The following is a 24,616-nucleotide window of genomic DNA, read 5'->3' as shown; positions in this document are numbered from 1 at the left end:
CATTGGAACAATAAAAGAAAAGTTTTAAGTTTTGTTAATTTTTTTTTCCTTTCTTAAAAAAAAAAGTAAATAAATTAAATTGCCAACAATGTGGCTAGACTGGAAAAGTGGGCTAGCCATAACCAGGCCATTCTAAAAAAAGGGGATGGGGGGGGAGTGAGGGAGTGAAATATAAACAAACAACAATGGCCAAAGGAAATGATCAAAATAACTAGTTACAATCACAGGGCTGGAGAGGGGGCTAGGGAACTATTACGGCCTGTGCCACAGAGGCAGTTGCCTGCCTGATTTCAACAAATGCCAGAGAGCTGCTTGCTGAGCATATTAACCTCAACAGACTAACCCCCTCCCCCATTCCTGTCATTCCTCAATTAAGAGGAATTGTAGGAAAGAGCTCATCTGGACATTTTCGGCATCCCATCCTGTACACCTGCAGACCAGTGGGAGCCTGCACTTTTAAGGTGGGCTAAACAAGGTATTGCTTGGCACAGAAGTCCAGTCTTCCCCTAGGGGCCATCAGTGATGGCCAGATACTGGCTCATTATTTCTAAGGTTTTGGTTCCACTCTTATCATTTCTTCGGATATCTGCTCCCCAGAGATGCCCTCTATGTTTAGAGTCAACAGGCCTGCCTGCTCAGGTTCCCTGGTTCGAAGGAGGGGAATGAATCAAGATTTCTCACTCTACCCTGATCCTCTAGAGAAAATGAGTATCTTTGTGCTTTCTGAAAATATCTGGAACCAGGGACCCTAGGCAGGAAAATAGATATAGAGGTGGGTACTTTCCAACCAGACTGAAAATTTAGACATCTTAGGGGAAAAAATTAGGCCAAAGAAGGGAATCTGGGTTTCCCACCTGAAAGGCTGAGCAAGGTGTCCCAGGGCCCTTTAGTGCCAAAAGAGCAGGGAGATATGTGGCTCAAGTATAAGCCACAGTACTAAGGACAGTGGGGAGGACTCAGGGCTCAGCTACTGGAGTGATGAGATTTTCTGATTTCCAATTCTTCCTGACAGCCCGCCGAGATCTATATCTCCTCCACACCATGCGCAAATATCATAACAAGCCCCGGCTCCTGCACCATGTCATCACCCATATGCTGGTTCTCACAGGCCATCACGACAACAGCCTGCTTGCCAGGGATGCGTTTGGCCACATAGTTCTCATAGTACCGCCGGTTCATCTGTCTTGTCTCTAGTGTGGCCAGACCCTGGGGCCAGCTTCGCTCATGGGCATTTTCTATCAGCTCATTGACAATAGAAGCAGGACAGCCACTCTCCACCAGGGAGCGCTTGATTACAGCCTGGAGTACAGCATCTGGGGTGGAGATCATCCCTCCCCAGCGGGTCACTCTTGCTGGCTGCAGGGAGTTCACCCATCTGTGTGGAGGGAAATGGAGGTGGTCATTCCAGCTCACCTTTCTCTGCATTGCTTCTTTCCCTAATAAGAAAGACCACCCACTCTGCACTTAGCTTAACCCTATTCTCCCTCCCCTCCCCTCCCCTCCCCTCCCCTCCCCCTCTCCTTTCCTTTCCTGCCCCTTTCTCCTTTCCTTTCCCTTCCCCTTCCCTTCTTCCTTCCTTCCTTCCTTCCATCCATCAATCCCTCACTGGTTCACAAACTCCTAATTTTTCCCTAGTTGGTCCAATCTGAGTCACCACATGTTACTTACCAGATTAAACTCCACCCTATTAACAGGGTCCCTATTATTTTTCTTAAAAATCCAAATACTTAGCACACATAGTGCCTAGCATGTACTAGGTACTCAACAATGTTTACTGAAGGAAGCAATTATTCCTCTAGACTGTGTCCCATGCAGCACTATTTGCATTATAGGTATCAATTCACTCTCAACAGTTTAGTCTGAGACATATAGGACTTCAGAACTGAAAGGGATCTTAGACTTTGCTTGTTGACTTTTCTGCATTTTTGTTGCATTTTTAGATCACTCGCTTGGATTTGCACTCTTTTCTTCTCTGGGTTGTAAGCTACCTAAAGACAGACAATATCTTATTTCTTTTTGGCCTACCTAGCACTCCACAGCCTTTAATACAGGGCTTTGTAAATGTGGGTACTCACCTAATTATGGAGAAATTACATCCTTGGGTAAGCTTTCCCTTCCATCCACCCCAAAAATTAAGAAATCATATACTGAGACTGAAGATTATCCTCTTCTCCTCTGCTGCACTTCTTCACCCCAAAATCTAAAGAGTGGTGGCCCCAGCCCAGCCCTCCTATTACCCTCCTTTTGCCACTCCCCTGCTCTTCCTCCTTTCAGGGCTCAGTGCCAAGATGTGGAGTAACTCCACGTCCTGAGTGACACTCACTCTAGGATCTCATTGTATTCAATTGTCTCCTCCAGGTTCTGAAGGTTGGGGTTGACACTGCGGATTGCACGCATGTATGCCTTCAGCAGCTGGATGTCTCGCTTCTGTTGGAAGGAAAGAGAACCAGGGATGATGATTAAGGCAGAGAGTAGATGACAGACAAAAGTTTATCTGAGAAGGAATGCAACTGAGAGATCGGAGGAACAACCATACTGTAAGCTTCATGAAGGCAGGGATAAAGAAGGCATTTGAAAAAATGTTAGGTGAATGAACGACATTGAGGATGAAGGGAAGGGAGAAGAGCTCCAACCTGATTACCGACTAAGCCGCAGGCAGAGTATCTACTTAGTCAGGTGCACAAGCACAGGCATAGCTCTGCAGTTCACATGGTGCTTATCACCCACAAGCGTGTGGTTATTTGCATATCAGGGACTTGTTTTTCCCCGGGTTCTGTGGGCCCTACCTGCTCCGCCAGCTGGTGTTTGTGTTCAGCTGAGGCCTTCTCCAACTCTGCGATGCGTGTCTGCTGCTGCTGTACCACAGAGCGCAGGTGCTTAATGCAGTTGTGGTTTGGCAGCTCATCTTTGGGCATCTCCAGGCTGCCATCCCGTGTGGGAAAAGAGAACAGGAGCATTCAATGGGACATGTGGGCAAAGTCAGAAACTTGCTGATAGGGCTTTCTCCAATCCCAAGTTTTTAACATTTATTCATTTCTAACTTCAGTCCTTCCTCTTATTTCTCTTCACACACTCCTCCCCAACTTCCCCTTCACCCCTTTGCTATCCACTTTCTCTGGGCTTCTTTCCCTCTCTAAGACAGTATTTTATCTCCCACATGGCTCTCCTTGCCTCCTACAGATTCTGCCTGTGCATTCATTCCTGAGAAGCACTAGATTCAGAGCCTTGTTTATCAGCATTTAATCAAATATTTCACACCCTAAAGAAAGGAAAAAAATAGGGCAAGAGGAAATATGAGAAGGCTGGAAATTAGAGGAGTCAATTTGACACAGAGAAAGTAATACTGGAGTGAAAGGGAAGAATAAAGTAGACCAAGTCTTTAGTATTATCATGCAGATTGCTGAATTGCTGTCTTCCTTATATTAAAGCAAGAACAAAAAGGTCATAGTTGGAAAAGTAGCATGAAAGTGAGATCTTGGGCCAGGATGTCAGGGAGACAAGAACACTCCTGGTCTACATGCACCTCAGCCAGTGCGCAGGGGATCTAGAGTCTGGGGTATAAATGGGAAGGCCCTTATCCATGTCGGGCAGAAGAAGAAAAGGAATCTCACCCGCAGCCCTGTTCACAGGTCACAGGCCGTTTTGGGTTGTGCTCACAGTCGCTGAGGTGAGACATGAGGTTGTCAAGCCGAACAACAACACTGCAGCCAAATACAGCGTTGTCGCAGGCAATCTGCAGCTTTGACAACATGTTCCGCATGATCCGAGGTACTGGGCGCAGGTGGGCAACCGTCACTACGCTACGGTCCACCGGACACGTCTGCTGCTGAGAGAACCACTGGGTGATGCAGGCATTGCAGAAAGCATGCTCACAATGAGGTGCCTGGAAAGAGAGCAGGGCAAAAGGGCACAAGAGAGTTAGCAGGAGCTAAGAGCCTGTATATGATAACTGGAAAGCCAATCAAGCCCTTGAGCTGCTTGCAGGACCAGAGGTCCCTGGGGTCACAGCAAAGTAAGTATAGCTGCACTATGGGTAAGCATGGTACTGTGAGGTTTCAGATATGTTTCCTATGCTCACAATTCCAACTGGATTGTGACATAAGACAAACAAGTAACAATAGTTACATAACAATAAGATATAAATAATATTTCAGGACAATAGGAGAGATGACATAAGGTAGTCAATTATTAATTGCCAACTGGATTGCACACATAATAATTACCAAAGAAGCCCTGGCCGGTTTGGCTCAGCGGTTAGAGCGTCGGCCTGCGGTCCTGAGAGACCCAGGTTCAGTTCCCGCTAAGGGCATGTACCTCGGTTGCAGTTTGTCCCCGGCCCTGGTTGGGTCGTGTGGGTGGCAACCACTTGACGTGTCCCTTTCACGTCGATGTTTCTCTCTCTCTCTCTCCCTCCCACACTTTATCTGAACAAAAAATGGAAAAAATGTCCTCGGGAGAGGATAAAAATAAATAAATAAATAAATAAATAAATAAATAATTACCAAAGAAATTCAGAGGAGGGTGAGAACTTTCCAAGCTAGGTCAATCAGGGCAGGTATTTATGGAGAGGATAGAATTCAATATGGGTCTTGAAGGATAAGGAGGGCTGGTGGGGTGGGGGGGGCAGTTGGGGGACAAGAGGTTCACTGGCAAAAGTTCAATGTAAGAAAGCAAAACAGAACAAAAACCTGGAACTCCTGGTGACAGGTTAAGAATTCTGTCTGTGTGGGACCAACTTTATATTTTTTGAGGGCTGCTTTGCCCTGAGTCCTAGTGGACATGCCTACCTTCCAAAACAGGGCTGGTTTTTCATAGTCACATTCTCTTCAGTTTCATAAAGATCATATTTCAGCCTACTTCCTTGATAACTCAGGTAACCTCTAAAGTTAATTCCTCAAAGTGAAAGGATTCTCTAGCCTCTGTGGAGACACTATCTGGCCTCTAGCATGGGACAAACATAGTAGGCATTTAATAGATGTTGATGAATGAATGGAGTGCCTACTATGTCCTAAACACTTTGCTAGGTGCATACAATAAACAAAAGTTTTTGCCTTCAAGATACTCATAGACACCAAACACTGAAACACAGAAGCTTTGTAAGGAAGGAAGTCATGGTCAATATCACGAATCCAACTGTCAAATTTTTGTTTTTCACTCAGACATTTGATTCTTTCCAAAATCTTAGAAACCCTGTCTCCGAAAAAAAATCTTAAGATTTGTCTCCTTTCCCCCATCTCTATAGCTATCAGCCCAGTTTAAGAGGTCATTTCTCACCTATGTTACTAAATATGTCTTCTAACTGATCTCCTACTTCTACTTTGCCCCTTTATATTCCATTCTATATTCAGCAGCCAGAGTGAGCATTTAAAAATATAGACTAGCCCTGGCCAGTTTGGCTCAGCGGTTAGAGCGTTGGCCTGTGGTCCAGAGAGACCCGGGTTCAGTTCCCGCTAAGGGCACGTACCTTGGTTGCAGTTTGTCCCCAGCCCTGGTTGGGTCGTGCAGGTGGCAACCACTCGATGTGTCCCTTTCCCATGGATGTTTCTCTCTCTCTCCCTCCTACTCTATCTGAACAAAAAATAGAAAAATGTCCTTGGGTGAGGATAAAAATATATATATATATATATAGAGAGAGAGAGAGAGAGAGAGAGAGAGAGAGACACTAGATCATATCACTCCCCTGCTTAAAACTTTACAATGGCTTCCCATTGTACTTAAAATAAATACTGACACTGCCCAGCCGGTGTGGCTCAGTGGTTGAGCGTCAACCAATGCACCAAGAGGTCGCCAGTTTGATTCCCGATCAGGGCACAAGCCCAAATTGTGGCCCGATCCCCAGTGGAGGGCATGCAGGAGGCGGCCAGTTGATGTTCTCTCTCATCCATGTTTCTCTCTCTCTCCCTCTCCCTCCCTCTCTCACTAAAAATCAATAAAGAAAATTAAATAAATAAATAAATAAATAAATAAATAAATAAAGACACCTATTCAGGACCTATAACATTCTGCCCTGCCCTTGTGCCTCTGCCCTCTCCTCACCTCACACCACACACCCAGCACTGTATTCAGGACATTTTGGCTTTATTTCTGTTCCTTGTCCACACCCAGCACATTCCTGCCTCAGGTCTTTGCTTTTGCTGTTCCTCTTTGTCAGAAATGCTCTTCCTCTATTTTAGCATGAATAGTCTCTTATCACTCAGATCTCAGCTCAATTGTCCCCTTTTGTGACCATCTTAACTAAACCTGCTACCCCTACAGAAATGTACAGAATGTACTACCTTTCATGTAAGAAAGGTGGACAAATATATATCTGCCCACATATATACTGGAAGGATACCAAAAAAACTGATAGATATCTATGGGGAGATTAGGTGGATTGAGACAAGGATGCAAAAAATTCTCACTATATACCATTTTTAATATACTTTTTAAAATTTTATTTTAGAGAGAGAAACTACCCAGCCAGGGCCCTGCATAACTTTTTATACTGTTTTGATTTTTGAACCATGTGAATTTATTACCGATTCAAAAAATAAATATATATGATGTAGGGAAATCAGCATCCCTAGCAGGGGCCTTCTACCCTTAGAAATGTGGCTGGTAGCCTGGCATCATGAGGTCTACCCAGCCTGCTCCTCAGAAGGTAAACCCTGAAGGCTGGGGCGGGGCGGCTTCTGTATACAGTCACCAACCACCACTGACCTCTCCACACGTGTCTCACCTCAAATGACAGCGCCAGAAAACAGACAAGGCCCTGCCAGGGTGGGGAGGGAACTGACACAACCCATGGCCTCTTGACACCACCAGGATAGCTTGCTCCATACCCAGCCAATCTGCTTCTAATAACAGGAGGCTGCAAAGGCCTAAAAGACAAGGGAGAGGTCCAGGGCTAGCTGCCACTGGAATAAAGGCTCATTTATTTTTTTATTTTGTTAATCTTCACCCGAGGATATTTTTCCATTTATCTTCAGATAGAGTGGGAGGGAGGAAGGAGGGGGAGGAGAGAGAGAGAGAGAAACATCTATGTGAAAGAGACACACTGAATGGTTGCCACCCCCACGACCCCAACCAGGGCCAAGGGCGAACCACAACCGAGGTACATGCCCATGGCCGGAATCAAACCCGAGACTTTTGGTCTGTGGGCTGACGCTCTAACCGCTGAGCCAAACTGGCCAGGGCAGGCTCATTTTCATTCATTCAGGCATCTGTGCTCCTTTGGGTGGTTGAAAACTAGAGAGTAAGAATAAAATCAAAGGGTCAAGGAGAGTTGGGATATAGGGAGTTGCATAAGCAGTGAATGGGAGAAGAGCCATGAGACTTCATTAACAAGTGTCCTGGTTTGGAAAACTGGATTATCTCTAGCTAGCCAGGAGTAGTAGGGTATTAATTGGTATTTACAGAATTCAGGCAATAAGGACCATACAGGATGATGTCCCAGGAATACAACTGTTAAAAATTTATGTCACTCATTATACTTGCCTGTTAATCACAAGCTTCTCCTCATATTTGACCCAGAAAGATACAACTGACTCTGGTCTGGCAAGGCTGGTAGAGAAATGACCTACTGAAGGTAGCAGCTTTCATATCAAATGCAGAGTACATGGCTGCATCAAAAATCATTTTTTCCAATAAATCCCAGGAAGAAAATAGGTGAATACATATAGTTCCCCACTTCCTATTTGTTCGACAGTAGGCAGGGCCTGTAGGGAGACTGGCTGATTACCCAAAACATTACATCATCAAAATGCAGAGAGAACTTATCAGGAAAGTCCTGAAGTTCACTCATGGGTAGGAAGACAGAACCCAGTCAGAGCCCCTGCAGAGGAAAGGAAGTTCTCAAGCCATTGTCAAAAGACAAAAACAAACAACTGACCATTTTACAGCAGAAAAATCTCAGAGTGACCTCAGAAGAAAATCTGAAGCATTGGACTTCTGTGGCACCCACCTCTAGACAGATTCCTCTTGTAGTTGCCACTGCTCCTCTGCCCCAAACCTCTATGCAGTGTGTGTGTGAAGGCAGGAAGGGGGGAAATGGGAAGTCAGAACAGTGACTCCCCCACTGGTCCCATTACCTATGAATACTTTCTACTAGCTCCACTGCCATCTATTGCCCCGCTAAACCTGCCATCAGACCAACTCACCTGCACTGGCTCCTCCAAGACTCCACTGCAAATAGGACAGATAAGATCTTCATCAACATCCCCCTGGAAGCGGGTTACATCATACCCCATGTCTCATCACTGAAACCCAGGCCCTGAAAGGAACCACAGAGGAAAAAGAGGCCAGTTCAGAAGAAGCCTACAAACATGTGCCAACTTGATCTCATTGCTAAGACCCATTCACTTGTCCAACAATTTTTTATTGAGAGCCTATTATGTGCCAGTAATTTTGGGGGGAAAAAGCTGACTCAAGAAACTTCATTCTAATGGGAAATGATATTATGTAGCATACATTTAAAATATGAAGTGATAAATGCTTTGATAGAGTAAGACATTATTTTTATTTTTATTATCCTCACCCGAGGACATTTTTGCATTTATCTTCAGATAGAGCGGGAGTGAGAGGGAAGAGAGAGAGAAACATCAATGTGAGAGAGACACATCAACTGGTTGCCACCCACACAATCCCAACCAGGGCCAGGAACAAACTGCAATGGAGGTACATGCCCTTAGCGGGAACTGAACCCGGGACTCTCTGGTCCACAGTCCAACGCTCTAACCACTGAGCCAAACCGGCCTGGGAGATAGAGTAAGACATTATGAAGGCAAGAGATGTAGATACCTAAACCAAGCTGAAGGGAGGTGATTCTGGGATGTTTTCTAGAACTAGATGTCACAAACAGGACAAGCAAGAGTTAGCTAGGTGATGGGGAAGGGGGTAGGATAGACATTAGGGTTTTAAGCACATAAAATAGTGCAAAGGCCCAGTAGTAAATAGGCATATGATGGGTTCAGGGAACTCTAAGTGGTTCAAAAAAAGGCTGACCTGAAAGGTGCAAGGAAAGTAGTGTCTAGATACAAGACTGGAGGCAAGCAAGGGTCAGGTCCTTATATAAAGAGTTTGGACTTCATCCTGAAGGCTATGGGAAACCACTGAAAGACTTAAAAGGAATGACTGGATAAAAGTTCCCTTTTAGAATCACTCTGCCAACACAGTTGAGATTGGAGACAGGAAGACCACCTAGGCAGGAAGGGATGGGGAGAATCTGAACTCAGGTGGTGGCAGCAGGGATAAAGGAGGATGGAGGTTCAGGAGAGCAAGGACTCAAAGAGCAGTGGGGCTGCCATGCCTCTTTGGGTTCCTAAGGGTCAAACCCAAAGAAGAGGTCATTGAATGGTGACTGAACCTCCTTTGTAGATAGCCAACTGGTGGGCTAATCAGATCAAAGAATGGCACTGGATACAAGGGCATCCAATCCACAGACCCACCATCAACTGTGATATCCTGGAAAAGATAAATTGAGTCAATTAGATTGTTCTCAGGAATTTACAATCAAGTTGTCCAATTTTTAAAAGGGTTGGGGAGGGCTCAGCGGTTAGAGCGTTGGCCCGCGGTCCAAAGAGACCCAGGTTGGGTTCCCGCTAAGGGCACGTACCTCGGCTGCAGTTTGTCCCCGACCCCAGTTGGGGTTGTGCGGGAAGCGCCACTCAATGTGTCCCTTTCACATTGATGTTTCTCTCTCTCTCCACCTCCCACTCTATCTGAACAAAAATGGAAAAATGTCCTCAAGTAAAGATAAAAAAAAAGGGTTGGGGAGGGATGAATCCAAAGAGGCCTTGATAGGTCAAGTACAAGCTAAAGCATAGCACTGGATTGAGTCACAACTGATTGGATTCTCCCCAGTTCTACTACTCATTAGCTGTGTGACCTTGGACAGAACCACGTAAACTTCCGAAGCCTAAGTGGTTTTTTTATAAATAGATAAAATGGATATAAGTAATAATAGAAGTGACTCTCACAGAGTTGTCCTTATAGAGATAATGCATATAGAACATTTAGCAAAGTGCCTGCTGGCACATAGTAGGCACGCAATACATGATGATAACCATTATTTATGTTTACATCTAATTTCTATTACTTGATTAAAAATTCCTTAAGAGTCCTGGCCGGTTTGGTTCAGCAGTTAGAGCGTAGGCCTGCGGACCAGAGAGACCTGAGTTTGGCAATCTAAGGGCACGTACCTCGGTTGCGGTTTGTCCCCGGCACCAGTTGGGGTTGTGTAGGTGGCAGCCAGTCGATGTTTCTCTCTCTTCCTCCCTCTCCCCCTCCCGCTCTATCTGAAGATAAGTGCAAAAATGTCCTTGGGTGAGGATGAAAAAAAAATTCCTTAAGAGACCAGCTAGTGTGACTCAGTGGATTGAGCAGTGTCCCACACACCAAGAGGTTGCCAGTTGGATTCCCAGTCAGAGCACATGCCCGGGTTGCAGGCTCAATCCCCAGTAGGGGATGTGCAGGAGGCAGCTGATTGATGTTTCTCTCTCTCTCTTACCCTCTCTCTAGAATCAATAAAAACACTATTTTAAAAATTGCTTTGAAAAAAAAAAATTAAAATTCCTTAAGACCAGATACTCATATTCTACATTCAATGTAGCACCAAGGACAGTACCTTACAAATCAATAAAATGTTTACTATATTTAAATGTTACCTTTAACTGGGAGCTTCCCAGTATAATGGACATCTTCTATTTTACCTTCCCAACATCTTATTTCCAGTTGTCCTTTAGGAATCATCCCCTGGTTCCTAGTGGACATGTGACCCAACCCAGGACAGGAGTTGGGAGTACATGGGACCTCTCTACTGAAGCTCTCTCAAGGGAGGCGCTTTCCCTTAGGATTGCATAGCAGGTAGGATGTACAACTCAAGAGTGGTTGGTGACCATCTCTGCTATTAATGAGGACAGGCTACTTATAAAATGAAGCCAATAATGAAGAAAGTAGAGCTGAGAGATTGAATTCAGAGGGGATCATTTGAGGTCCTGGATTCAGCCATGTGTAAAGCTACAATCAGCTTTTCAACATCAGTTATATTAACCAGTAAATTCTCTATTATGTTTAGGCTGGTTTGAGCTGGGTTTTTGTCTCTTTCAATTGAAAAATATCCTGATTAATACACAAGCTTATGGATACAAGAAATTACAAGGCTCCCTTTGGAACCCCTTATCATTCTTTATCCATTTTATATAGGAACAATGACACCCCTGACGTTGCTACAATTACAGACCCCCATGACCACCATTTCTCTGGTCTTTTTTTTATCCTCACCCGAGGATATTTTTGCATTTATCTTCAGATAGAGCAGGAGGGAGAGGAGGGAAAGAGAGAGAGAAACATCCACAAGACACATCAACTGGTTGTCGCCCACACATCCCCAACCAAGGCAGGGATAAACTGCAGCCGAGGTACGTGCCCTTAGCGGGAACCGAACCCAGGCTTCTCTGGTCTGGGGGCCAACGCTCTAACTGCTGAGCAAAACCGTCCAGGGCCACCATTTCTCCATATACTTGTTCCTCCATCCCTAGGGCCTCAAAGTTCAGGGCCATGGGCTTACTAACAATCCCTCTGAAATTGTCACTGTTAGCCATCTTGGCCTGGCTATCTGAAGTGGAAGCCAGACTGCAGAGGTTCCAAGTAAACAAGAGGTGAGACAGGGAGACAGGAACTGAAGATAACTCATCAAAAACTTGATTTCAAAGGAAGCAAAAGAGAATTAGCTAGAGGAAGACAAAAGTTTGAGGAAGTATTTGGGCCCTGGCTGGTTTGGCTCAGCAGTTAGTGTCAACCTGCGGTTCAGAGTGAGGAAGTGTTTGGATATTCTTTCCTTTAAAAAGAAAAAAATTTTTAAATCCTCACCTGAGGACATGTTTTTATTGATTTTTTTTAGAGAGAAAAATATCGATCAGAACCTGCAACCTAGGTATGTGCCCTGACTGAGAATCAAACCTGGAACATTTTGGTACACAGGACACCGCTCCAACCAACTGAGCCAAACTGGCGAGGGCGATTTTTATTTATTTTTGTTAATTCTCATACGAGGATATTTTTCCATTGCTTTTTAGAGAGAATGGAAGAGAGGGAGTGAGGGAAGGAGAAAGAGAGATAGAGAGAAACAGAAATATCAATGCAAGAGACATTGATTGGCTGGCTTCCTCACGACCCCAACCAAAGCTGGGGATTGAACCTGCAACCAGGTATGCGCTCCCGACTGAGAATTGAACCCTTGACCCTTAGGTCTGCAGGCCAACACTCTAATGGCTGAGCCAAACTAGCCAGGGCCCTTTTTTTTTTTTTTAATTTATTTACTTTGAGAGAGAGGGAGAAACATTGATTTGTTGTTCCACTTATTTATACATTCACTGGTTGCTTCTTTTTTTTTTTTTTAAGTTTTTTAATTTATTGATTTTAGAGAGAGAAAGAGAAACATTAATTTGTTGTTCCACTTATTTATGAATTTATTGGTTGATTCTTGTATGTGCTCTGATCCGAGAATCGAACCAGCAACCTTGGTGTATATCAGGATGATGCTCTAATCAAACGAGTTACCTGCCCAGGGCCTCTTCCATATTTAATTACCAAATATTTTAATGAGTGTGCATTTTTAAAAAATCAAAATTCCGCCCTGGCCGGTTTGGCTCAGCAGTTGGAGCGTCCGCCTGCGGTCTGGAGAGACCCGGGTTCGGTTTCCGCTAAGGGCATGTACCTCGGTTGCAGTTTGTCCCCGGCCCTGGTTGGTCGTGCGGGTGGCAGCCACTCGATGTGTCCCTTTCACATCGATGTTTCCCTCTCTCTCTCTTCCTCTCTCTCCCTCCCACTCTATCTGTACAAAAAATGGAAAAATGTCCTCGAGTGAGGATAAAAAAAAAAAAAAAATCAAAATTCCAACTTTAGTCTTCTACAAATATGGAAAAAATAATTTTCTTAAATTTAAAAATTACTTGAGAATAAAAAATACAGGAATGCTTTTACTTTTTAAGTACAGGAATAAAAGATGGCAAAATTTGATCATACACAGTTTTCCCATGGACCTGGTTAAGGCAGTCTTATTTTTGCCTTTCGAGATACTATACAGTCTAACATCCCAGGGTAAGAATCCTCTCGAGAGTACCCAACAGCCAGTTACCCGGTGCTTAGACACTCCTGGGAAAGGTCAAGAGAGGGTGCAGGAAGAGCACAGATGAGAAGTATCTAGTCCAGACTCACTTCTCTCGTTGCATTCTAGAATGCCTATGTCCCTCTAAAACAGGATACCCAGAGTTCCACAAGTGGACTGACCAATATGGACAAAGTAGGGTTATTACCACCTTCCCTCTCTACTTCAATTAATGCAACCTAAGACTGGTTACTGCTGTCTATATGATAACTACTGGCATTCTTGTAGTCTAGACATAGGCTAGGAAGAAGAGGAAGGGGCAAGAGAAAAAGACAAGAAGAGGAGCTGTCTGAGACAGCTTCTACATGAGAGGAAAAACATCTCCAAATATTTATAATTTATCTATTGAACTGATGATTTTACAATACTTACCTCAATTAAATAAATTGTAATTTGGTTTATCTACAATAGCTATAAAAATCACAGGGAAAAAATCACTGCTGCCTTTAAAATGTGCCAGGTATGAAAAAACTGTCAAGACATACTATTGAGAAAAAAACTAAGGTATATAGAATGGTATATGTAAAGTATGCCACCACAAATGCAAAAAACTATGTATGTGTATATGCTTACATGTGCGTGGAACTCTCCCAGAGGACAAAGAAGAAATTACCTATGGTGTTTGCTGCTGAGGGGTAACTAAGGAACTGAGATAGGAGGAAAATTTTAATTTCCTTATTTATCCTTTTGTGCCTTTTAAAGATTTCCAGTGTGTGTATTCACTATTCAAATAAAGAAATAAATCTGTAATTAACCTAAACTGTAAAAAGTGTTAAGGTTAAAACAAAAAAAAATCCAAAATATTAACTTAATGTGTTATATACTATACATGCCATATGTGACATATACATATAACATGTCATACACTATAGCAAGGTCTGGAAACAATGTACTCTTGGAAGAAAAAGCTGATCAGTCCTGACCAGTTTGGCTCAGTGGTTAGAGCATCGGCCTGTGGTCCAGTGAGACCCAGGTTCAGTTCCCACTAAGGGCGCGTACCTCGGTTGCAGTTTGTCCCCAGCCCTGGTTGGTCATGTGGGTGGCAGCCACTCGATGTGTCCTTTTCACGTTGATGTTTCTCTCTCTCTTTCTCCCTCCCACTCTATCTGAACAAAAAATGGAAAAATGACCTCCAGTGAAGATAAAAAAGAAAGAAAGAAAGAAAGAAAAAGCTGATCATATTGAATCACAACAAAAAATTAGGAAATGTCCCCTAAAAAGTATATACTCTTTTACCTAGCATTCCCACTTCCAGGAACTTAGCCTAAGGAAATAATTACACAAGGGTATAAAAACAATATACCAGGTTGTTTAAGCATTGTTTATAATAGCAACAACAAAAGACACATATATCCAGAATGAGATACTATGTAGCATTAACATGACTTAGCGCCCTGGCTGGTTTGGCTCAGCAGTTAGAGCATTGGCCTACCGTCCGGAGAGACCCAGGTTCGGTTCCCACTAAGGGCATGTACCTCTGTTGCAGTTTGTCCCCAGCCCTGGTTGGGTTGTGTGGGTAGCAGCCACTCGATGTGTCCCTTTCACGTTGATGTTTCTCTTTCTCTCTCCTTCTCTTTCCCTCCCACTCTATCTGAACAAAAAAAAAAAAAAAAAAAGGAAAAATGTCCTCAGGTAAGGATAAAAAATAATAATAATAAAATCCTTAAAAAAAAATGACTTAGCTATATTTATTAGTAATTTGTTTAAATATATTTATTATTTATATAATAAACATTTATGCGTGTTATACACGCTATAGTACCATTTTTGTTATAAAAGCATGTTTATAGGAGTACTGGAAGAGATTAACCAAAGAACATATATGCATATATGCATAGCCAGTGGACACAGACAATAATGTGGTAAAGGCCTGGGGTGGGAGGAACTGGGTGGAGGGGTACAAAGGGGAAGAGATGGGAGACATCTGTAATAGTGTCAACAACAACAAAAAAAGTATGTTTATGTGTGTACACATTTATATTGGAGAACATCTAGAAGGATATATATTAGTGAAGCTATCTCTAAATGTACACTTTTAATACTTTGAAGTTCACACACAGTTTTGCATTATTGGTTTTCCCTACTTTTTCTACAATGATCATGTTTGTTTGTTTTTTTGTTATGTTTTTTTTTATCGTCATCCGAGGACATTTTTCCATTTTTTGTTCAGATAGAGTGGGAGGGAGAAAGAGAGAGAGAGAGAAACATCAACGTGAAAGGGACACATTGAGTGGTTGCCACCCGCACAACCCAACCAGGGCCGGGGACAAACTGCAACCGAGGCACATGCCCTTAGCGGGAACCGAACCCGGGTCTCTCCGGACCGCAGGTAGACACTCTAACCGCTGAGCCAAACCTGCCAGGGCCCAACCCTTTCTTTTAAAAAAAAAAAAAAAAAACTTGTTCAGCCCTGGCCGGTGAGGCTCAATTGTGGCTCAGTCCCCCCAGGTGGAGGGCATGCAGGAGGCACCTGATTGATGTTTTGCTCTCACATTGATGTTTCTCTCTCTCTCTCTCTCTCTCTGGAAATTAATGGAAAATCTTAAAAACAAACAAAAGAAGAAAAAAACTTGTCCAAAATTATACAACTATCAAGTGGTTCAGCCAGATTCAAACCCAGGCAGACTGGCTCCTTATATCAAGGGGCAAAAATTAAACTAACGTTGCCCTTTTTTTTCCCCCTTGTTGCTATGTAGGAAACTAGCCTAGAGTTTGTACTGTGCTTCACTGAACTTTTCATTTTAAATCAATTCTAACAATATTGTCTTAAGGAGAAATAGAAATTCTGAAAACTTATCTTAATGGGGCCTCAGGAGATCCCATGTCCCCCAAATAAACAGCAGACAACTTGCCTCAGTTGGTGCAGAGATGGCCAGAGGATGCGGGAAGCCACCAGCCAGGGTTAGGAGCTATAAGGTTCTCATCGTTAAGTCAGGGTTTACAAAACTGCAGATATGCTGGGCACTGTTACTGCTAAATTGAACACACTCCCCTGCCCCCCAACCTTTAATGCTTAGAGTCTCCTGTTTTATCTACCCTCTTGTAAATGCATTCCTTCTGAGGTGCAGCCTCAATAATTAAGAGGAAATTTAGATTTCCAATATGACTAGGGTATTACCTATTTATCTATGGGAAACAAATATTGACAAGGATCTATACAACCCAGGAAGCCAGCTCCTTGCCCTGCCCCTAAGCAGATAGTTGAGCTGACAGCCTAGATTCCTTGACTATTTCTTCTACTCTCTGGGACTCTCAACACAGCTATGGGGCCATCAAAGGACCAGGATATCATTCCAAGGGGACGCCTCACAAGAACTCACTGCTCACTGCCCTGGGGGCAGAAGCCTTAATAAAACTGAAACCACAAAGAAAGACCTGAAGTCACAGCCAGGGACCACAGCCACTGGAAGCAGTTTCCTGGATATTCTCCTTGAATTGTAGAATACAAAAAGGTTTCACTCTAGTTGGGGAGCTGACCTACAGTAATGCTGAAGTGTCCCTTCAGGCTTGTAGGAGTTGTTAGCCTCCCTGATCTGAACATCCTGTAAACTGCATTCCTCACCTGCTATTCTGCAGGCCAGAACCAAACCAAGAGAATTGTGTTACTTTCCTTCCTCATTGTTACACTGGGGGTCGGTCTCTCTCTCTCTCTCTCTTCCTGGTCAGCATCATTATAAAAGTAAAGAGATCCCTTCTTATACCCTTTTAACTTATTGCTGCAGTCGTTTTCTCTGGTCTACCCCTAGAGAGAGCTAGGAATTCAAGAGTTTGTTCCTAAAGGAACCTGAACATTTATCCTCCCTTATTCAGGGTTTCTTGAACCCATGTATAGGTGTGCAAACCATGTACATTCACATACACAACCTCACTCAAGAAAAACATTAGGTAAGAAACAGTATTTTAGGGTAACTGAGCAACCTGTCATCAATTCCTGGCAAAAGCATAAGGGTAAAAGCCAAGCCTGGCCTGTGTGGCTCAGTGGTTGAGCATCAACCCATGCACCAAGAGGTCGCTGTTTCGATTCCTGGTCAGGGCACATGTCCAGGTTGTAGGCCAAACCCCCAGTGGGGGGCGTGCAGGAGGTGGTCAATCAATCTCTCATCAATGTTTCTATCTCTCTCCTTCTCCCTCTAACATCAATAAAGAAAAAAAAAAATTTTTTTTAAAGCCAGGTATATGTGCTGTAGGCTCCCTTCTGCTAATTTTCCTCTCTGCCCTGAATACAACAGATGTGCTGAAGGCTGAGGAGTCTCCAGCCCCAATTACTACAAACCACCAGACACACAAGGAAAAGGCCCCTTAAAGAAACAGGTAACTCAGCCCTGGCCGGTTTGGCTCAGCGGTTACAGCATCAGCCCCATGCACCAGAAAGACCTGGGTTTGGTTCCCACTAAGGCGCGTACCTCAGCTGCAGTTTGTTCCACCTAGCCCAGGTTGGGGTCGTGTGGGTGGCAACAAGTCGATGTTTCTTTCTCTTCCCCACTCTCTCCTTCCTGCTCTGTCTGAAAATAAATGCAAATGCCCTGGCCGGTTTGGCTCAGTGGTTAGAGCATCGGCCTGCGGTCCCGAGGGACCCAGGTTCGGTTCCCGCTAAGGGCATGTACCTTGGTTGCAGTTTGTCCCCGGCCCTGGTTGGTCATGCGGGTGGCAGCCACTCGATGTGTCCCTTTCACATCGATGTTTCTCTCTCTCTCTCTCCCTCCTACTCTATCTGAACAAAAAGTGTCCTCGGGTGAGGATGAAAAAAAAAAAGAAACAGGTAACTCTTAGGAACTTCAACCTAGTAAAGTCATTAGTGAAGGGTCTCACTGATGTCCCTAAAACATTTCATCATTATCTCCCTGTCTCACAACAGTGAAGAAATAGGTCTGGGGGAAAAAAACAAAATGGAGTCAATAATCCAGAAACCTGAGTCCTAGTTCTAGCTCTATTCCTGACCACATGTGTGGCCTTGGACAAGTTATCTAAATTCCCTGGGCCTCAGTTCCCTTACTCCACATGAAATGAAGCATCCTGGACTACATAAATTCTTTTTGTTTATTTTTATAAGAATTTACTTGATCCAAACTGATGATATATGCCGGGAGCAAGATCTCAAATACTTCCGTGGACTACATAAGTTCTAAGGTGCTCTACAAGTCCCATGATTATAAGATTTAACATATAAAACAAAAATAGGTAAATTAGGGGGTAATTATGTTATAAAAGGTGTCCTGGCTTTACCACTAACTGACTTTGCTCTCTTGGGGCAACTCTCTTAACTTTTAAAGTGAAAAGAAATAGTCTCTTTTATTTAAGCAGTAGAATCTTTAGACTGAAGTCACACACCCCCTTAGAGAACCGAGTTCTTAAGAACTCAGTTTCCTCACCTGTGAAATGAGAGGGTGAGCTACACTGCCTCTAAGTTTCGGTTTAATTCCAAAACGCTGTGATCTATATTGGATTTACTACAGGGGATTTTAAAGTTAGGCTTCTTTAGTACATTTTAATGGATTCACTTTATTTTATTTATTTTAGTACTCTGTTGTTGTTAATCCCCACCTGAAGATATATTTTTCATTGATTTTTAGAGAATGAACAGAGGGAGGGAGAGGGAGGAGGAGAGAGGGGGAGAGAGAGAGACATGAATTCGAGAAAGACATACTAACTGGTTGCCTCCTACATGCGCCCTGATGGGGGCTGGGGAGCTAACCTGCAACCAGTACCTGACCTTGACCAGGAATCAAACCCGAGACCCTTTGGTGCATAGGCGAACCTTCTAACCACTGAGCAACACCAGTGGTTAGAAGGGCTATTTTATATTTTAATTTTTATTTATTGCTATTTAGAGAGAGAGAGAAACATCAATTTGTTATTCCACTTATTTATGCCTTTCTTGGTTGATTTTTTATTTTTATTTATTTTTTCTTTATTGATTTTAGAGAGAGAGGAAGGGAGAGGGAGAAAGAGATAGAAACATCAATGAGAAAGAACATCGACTGGCGCCTCCTGCATGCCCCCTATTGGGAGATCAGGTCCACAACCTGGGCATGTGCCCTGACTGGGAACTGAACCGGCGACCTCTCAGTGCACGGGCCGATGATCAACCACTGAGCCACACCAGTCAGGCTGGTTGATTTTTTAAAATTAAATTTATTGGGGTGACATTGGTTTACAGGATCATATATTTCAGGTATGGATTTCTATGTTACAAGATCTATACATTGCACTTGTGTGCCTAACACCAAACATTGGTTGATTCTTGTATGTGCCCTGATCAGGGATTGAAATGCAACCTTGGCATATCAGGACGACATTCTAACCAACTGTGCTACCAGGTCAGGGCCTTAATGGCTTCACTTTACAAAAGAATCCAGTGGGTATACAATTCTTCAAGGATTCATCTAACACCTAAAATGAAGCCTACCAGGCCTCAAAGGCCAGCAAGGACCTCTCACTTTGTTACCAGCACCAAGCACTATTTGTATCATTATCCCAAATCTCATCTTCATCCGAAATACACAGTTCCCTTGACAGGAGAGACAAGTAGAAGAAACAGAAAACACAAATCCTTGTCCTCAAACTAAAGAGTAGACTTGAGCCTAGTAACTGAGTACAAAACATATAAAACATAAAAAGACAAAATTTACTAAGCAATTTACCAACAAATATAAGTTAACAGCTGCATGCTCTCTCTCTGGAGCTCTCTCTGGAGTACTCCCGAGCCTTTCCCCTTCTTTTCCCCCAGGCATGTTACCTTTGCCTTTCTTTCTCCTAAGCTCCAAATGCCCTTGCCCTTGTTTTGCCTCTTGTCACTTATTTCCTAATCCCACACAGCCCAGCTGGCTCACTTCTACCTCTGTGACTTTTTAAATAAACTCTCCTCTGATCTGGAAAAAAAAAAGTTAATAGCTAACGTAAGAGATATATATGCACAGAACAGCCCTGGCCAGTTTGCTCAGCGGTTAGAGCACCAGTCCATGGACTGAAGAGTCTCTGGTTCAATTCCTGGTCAGGGGCACGTATCTGGGTAGCAAGTTCGATCCTTGGCCATGGATGAGGTTGTGCAGGAGGCAACCAATTGATGTATCTCTCTTACACTGATGTTTCTCTCTCTCCCCCACTCCCATCCACTCTATCTAAAACTCAATGGAAAAAATATCCTAAGGTAAAGATTAACAACAACAAAAATGCAAAGAACAGAGTTATGTGAGCCAAACATGAAAAGGTTTATGCAGAAAGTTTGAAGAAGCAGATTTTCAAGAGAAGCAATCCAGACTGGCAGAGAAGAGGGTTGAAGCCTGGAATGGGATTCTAAGTCAAGGCTCTTTACCTTCCAAGTGTTGGGGGGCAGGTTCCCTGTTCACAAGGCTCCAACCCCCTGATGCCTCCACTCAGTGCCACTCAGGAGATACTCCCAGTAGCCCATCTTGTTGGCTATTCTCCAACTGAGTCTTCCTTCCCAGTGATAAGCTCCATCACCAAGGGGATGGATGTGATGTCACAATCGGGAGCACTCTATTAATAGGAACAAAGAAGAAAAAGGTGAGTCAGGGGAACTACCTGCACTTGGCAGTAAGACTGGACAGACTAGGATCTGGTGGTTGGGCAAGGAGGATGAAACAACTCCATGAAAGTTTCTGTGCTAGGCATACTGGACTCTCCCTAAGGAGCAAGATCATTAGCTAAGGAATCACATGCATGATCCAGGAGACTCAAACATACCTGAGAAGGGGAAAGAGACAAGAAGAAAGGCAGAAAGGGGGAGAAGCCTGAAGTAGACAAAGATTCTTTTTATTCTGTACACACAACTACCAGTAATGTCAATGATTCTAAATATGTGGCTATATAATGCCTAGATCCATGATACCTTACATGCACAGTGTGATACTTTCATGTTTCCAAAGTGCTTTCACATAAATTATTTCATGTAAAAAGAATTCCTGGTCCTATCCTCCAATTGGAAAATACTATTCATAAGATGAAGATACTCAAGAACGTTGGTTTAGGTGTAATTCAACTTCCCAAGTGAGAACATATTCGTGAGGGGATCAGGCTTTAAAAAAAAAGTGAAGAGGCAGTGAATCAGGAAATTATTCCAGGATGAGCAACTAGGAAGACTAGAGGTAGCAGTATGATTAGGCTTACCAGACACTTGTTACTACAAAGATGGAACCAAGTAGAAGACGACAAGGTTTTGGATTAACAGTGCTAAGAATTTTTCAACACTATGCAGAATAACAATCATTTGAACTCCCTTCCACACCATCACATGTCTATCAATAGATTAAGGGCTGTGTTAAAAAGAAATAGGATGGTAATTTTTATATATAAACCGGGCCATTTCACCTTCTGAGTATGGTACACATACTCATTAGTCTACTATGTTCATCAGCCACAACACTTTAAAAAAAAATTTATCTTTATTGTTGAAAGTATTACAGATGCCCCTCATTTTTTTCCCCAGTCACAACACTTTTAGTGTGCTGTTTTTCAACTAATCAGAGATAAAGGTGCAATGTCAGACCACACGTTCTCTTCCCTGTGGTTGGAGGATGGGAGTAAGTTGATATGCTTCTCCCCATCCATAATACAGAGGAGAGTATAATGCTTCTTCCATTTTGACAACACCTTATTTCCCAACAGCCTGGCATATGCCCCTATACCTCAAGACATGCTTCTAGGAACTAGTGTTGTTGGGTCTGCTCAGTCTTCTTCTGGTGACAAGTTTTAGACTCTGTAAGTAAATAGTTGCCCATGCTGGGAAAATCATTCCTGTCGATGATCCCTTGTCCAGAACAAAACAGGATTTTTCAACTGAGAGGAGGACCAGGAGTCAGGAGACCCGGGTTCTAGTCCCAGCTTTGCCAATTGTATGACTTTTAGCAAGCCATGTAACCTTTCTGTCAAGTAGGGAAAATGATTACCTGCCTCATCTACCTTACATGTTGTCCTGAAAAATCAAACTACATAATAAATGTGAAAGCATACTGAATACTGTTATTCTCAGGTAAAGTATCCATAGTAACATAATTTAGCAAAATAAATTTAAAGTACTGAGGACCAGTGAGGAAATGCTTGAAAGGAGCTTGTTTCTTCTTTTCAATTACTGGGAACTAGGCCACAAAGTCAGCTGGACACACAGGGTAGTAACATTATTGCATCACTCAGATTCCCTACCACTCGTCTATTCCATTCCTATTTGGGGAGAAACTATCAGCTTCTGCAGATTCTAAAACCACCTGTATAGGAAAAAATTAGACTATCACTATCACAGCCCAGTCTCCAAGAACAGTGGTTCCTTCAGTGTTCTCATTAACAGCCACATTCGCTATTAGATGGAATGAAGTCAGTTTCTGAATGGGGACGGTGTCTGTTAGTCCCTCAGGCAAAACACCCTCACCCTTCTTAGCTTACTGCTCCTTCTTCAGCTCCCTCCTCCCCACTCCTCAATTTCCCGTGTGTCCTATGTTGGGGAAGCCTTTTCGGTGTGTGAAGCCTGCTAAGAAGGCTTGGACGCAAACCCTGGGCAGGGATGTAAGGAATGTGAGATTCCTTCCTGGACGGGTGGGAGGGGGAGAGGGGTAAGGAATGGAGGAGGAAGACAAGGCTGCCAAAGACAAGGCACGGGAGAGGAGCCAAGCTATGGCGCTTCGAGGGCGGGGGTTCAGGTTCCGCCGCCCTGTCCAGGCTGGCCCCCAGAAGGTTCTCTTCTCCTCCCAGTCCGTCAATCACTGTCCATTTAAACACCACGTTGTTCCCCCAGGTCCCCTCCTCCCAGTTCTCTAGCCCGCCCAGGCCCCCTCCTCCCTGTCCCCCAGCCCGCCCAGGCCCCCTCCTGCACTTCTTAAGGCTCCAATGGATCTCCCCAACAATCCACCCTTCCGCGCGCGCCCCTTCCTCACCTTCCGACTCTTCTCTATTGCTACTCCCTGCCTCCATTTTTATCTGTACTCCCATCCCTTATCCTGACCTCGAATATTTCGAACCCCGGCCCCAATGCCCCTGGGACTTTGCCCGGTCCCTTCCCACACCCTTTTAGATGGGAGCCCGCGCAGGCGCAGTACGCACCGCCCTGGAAGCGGTCTGGACTCTCCGTACCCCAGCCCGGCCGGAGCTGAGGCCGCAGCGGCCACGGGACAGCCCCGGTGCCGTGTCCCAGCCTTCCCTGGGAGGGGAAGGGGAAGGGAAGGAGAGGGAGGAAGGTTCCGACCACTCGCTGCTGTGTGAGACAGTCCTTTGCCCCGCCCACTGCTGCTACGCAAGCCGGCGGAAACTCGTCACCAAACCCCGCCTCTTTGCTTTAACTCAAATCGAGACTGGAAGCTACCAGAGGCCAACGAAGAAGGCTAGCCGGGCCTCCGCTTTAGACCGGAAGTCTGTAGAGCCTCAATGAGAACTATATAACGATTTGGGAGGGAGGACGCCAAGTACTTCTCAGGGGAACCTCGGGGGCGGATCCTGAGGCCGACTCCCCTCAAGGGCGAGACTTCGCTTTGGAGGGGCGCCCGTGTCCCGTGTCCTAAGGCTTTCGTCTTGAGTTGGCTGGCCTGGAGTGTGATCGGCCACCTGCCGGGCCCCTCACTAGTTTCTAGAACCGTGATCAGCATCCCGGAGCCTCCTGACTCTATGACTCACAGTCATGGAAGTGGATACTGTGTGACAGGGCGACCACGGGGTGGGGAATGGGGGAGGGTATGACTGCAAAGCTTTGATCAAGGGTGTCCAGCGGGTTACCATTCTCCCTAGCGTCACTCCTGCCATAGCTAAACACTCAGAATTCCCTGAAACATCTAAGGGGAGGAAAGGGAGATGAATTAAAAAAAAAAAAAGGTGGAGTCCAGAGATTAATTAAGCAAGCGAAGGCATTACAATTACATGAATTCTTGGGCTGATCTGATATTAAATAGTATTTGTTATGGATATTCGCTAAGTAAATGGTAATGTTCATATATATGCATTTGTTTATATGTAATTGGTTTATTTTTTAAATTCATTTATTGATTTTTTTTTTTCTTAAGAGAAACATCCGTTTGTTGTTCCACTTATTTATTCATTTATTGGTTGCTTCTTGTATGTGCCCTGCCCAGACAACCTTAGGTATCCGGTGGATGGTCTAACCAACTGGGCTACCCAGCCAGGGCTATATGTAATTGGTTCATGCACAACATTACTGAGCTAGCTACTTTTTGATTATCAAACAAGTACCAAAAGGAACTAAAGGTTCGGGCCTCCTCTTTTCAGTCATTAGGGGGGACCCTGAGATAACAACATTAGGAACAAGTGCCTTTCAAACGGTAAAAGGAACCAATGCAAATTTTGCTGTCTGCTCAAGATCCCATTTCTTCTAAGTGTGTCTTGCCTATTGTCTGTGATGTGAATGCCACTTTTTCCAGAGATCCTGACCAAGCTAGATAGTGCATTAAAGATGAAGGACCCCAAATCAGGAATAAAGATGAGGGTTAAAGCAGTTGGAGAATAGGAGGAAACTGC

The 24,616-nt window shown here is 44.1% G+C and overlaps 1 protein-coding gene across 2 annotated transcripts; it reads right to left on the bottom strand.

Annotated features, from left to right (window-relative positions):
* RNF41 (ring finger protein 41) lies at positions 1-23,339 on the bottom strand. Of its 2 annotated transcripts, XM_036252794.1 has the most exons (8): positions 23,195-23,339; positions 20,457-20,641; positions 8,139-8,251; positions 6,719-6,860; positions 3,612-3,883; positions 2,787-2,922; positions 2,324-2,427; positions 1-1,375 (listed from the first exon to the last, which is right to left on the bottom strand). In XM_036252794.1, exons 3-8 carry the CDS (start codon positions 8,195-8,197, stop codon positions 1,024-1,026), a joined length of 1,065 nt encoding a protein of 354 aa, XP_036108687.1. In that variant the 5' UTR covers positions 8,198-8,251; positions 20,457-20,641; positions 23,195-23,339; the 3' UTR covers positions 1-1,023. The 2 variants fall into 2 exon arrangements, with proteins under 2 accessions (XP_036108687.1, XP_036108688.1); XM_036252795.1 differs by lacking the exon at positions 6,719-6,860 and having other exon boundaries at positions 20-1,375; positions 23,195-23,338.
* Positions 23,340-24,616: the final 1,277 nt, after the last annotated feature.

The sequence above is a fragment of the Molossus molossus genome, unplaced genomic scaffold, assembly GCF_014108415.1.
Source record: "Molossus molossus isolate mMolMol1 unplaced genomic scaffold, mMolMol1.p scaffold_m16_p_10, whole genome shotgun sequence".
Lineage (NCBI taxonomy): Eukaryota > Metazoa > Chordata > Mammalia > Chiroptera > Molossidae > Molossus > Molossus molossus.
This window is presented reverse-complemented; position numbering and strand designations above follow the sequence as displayed.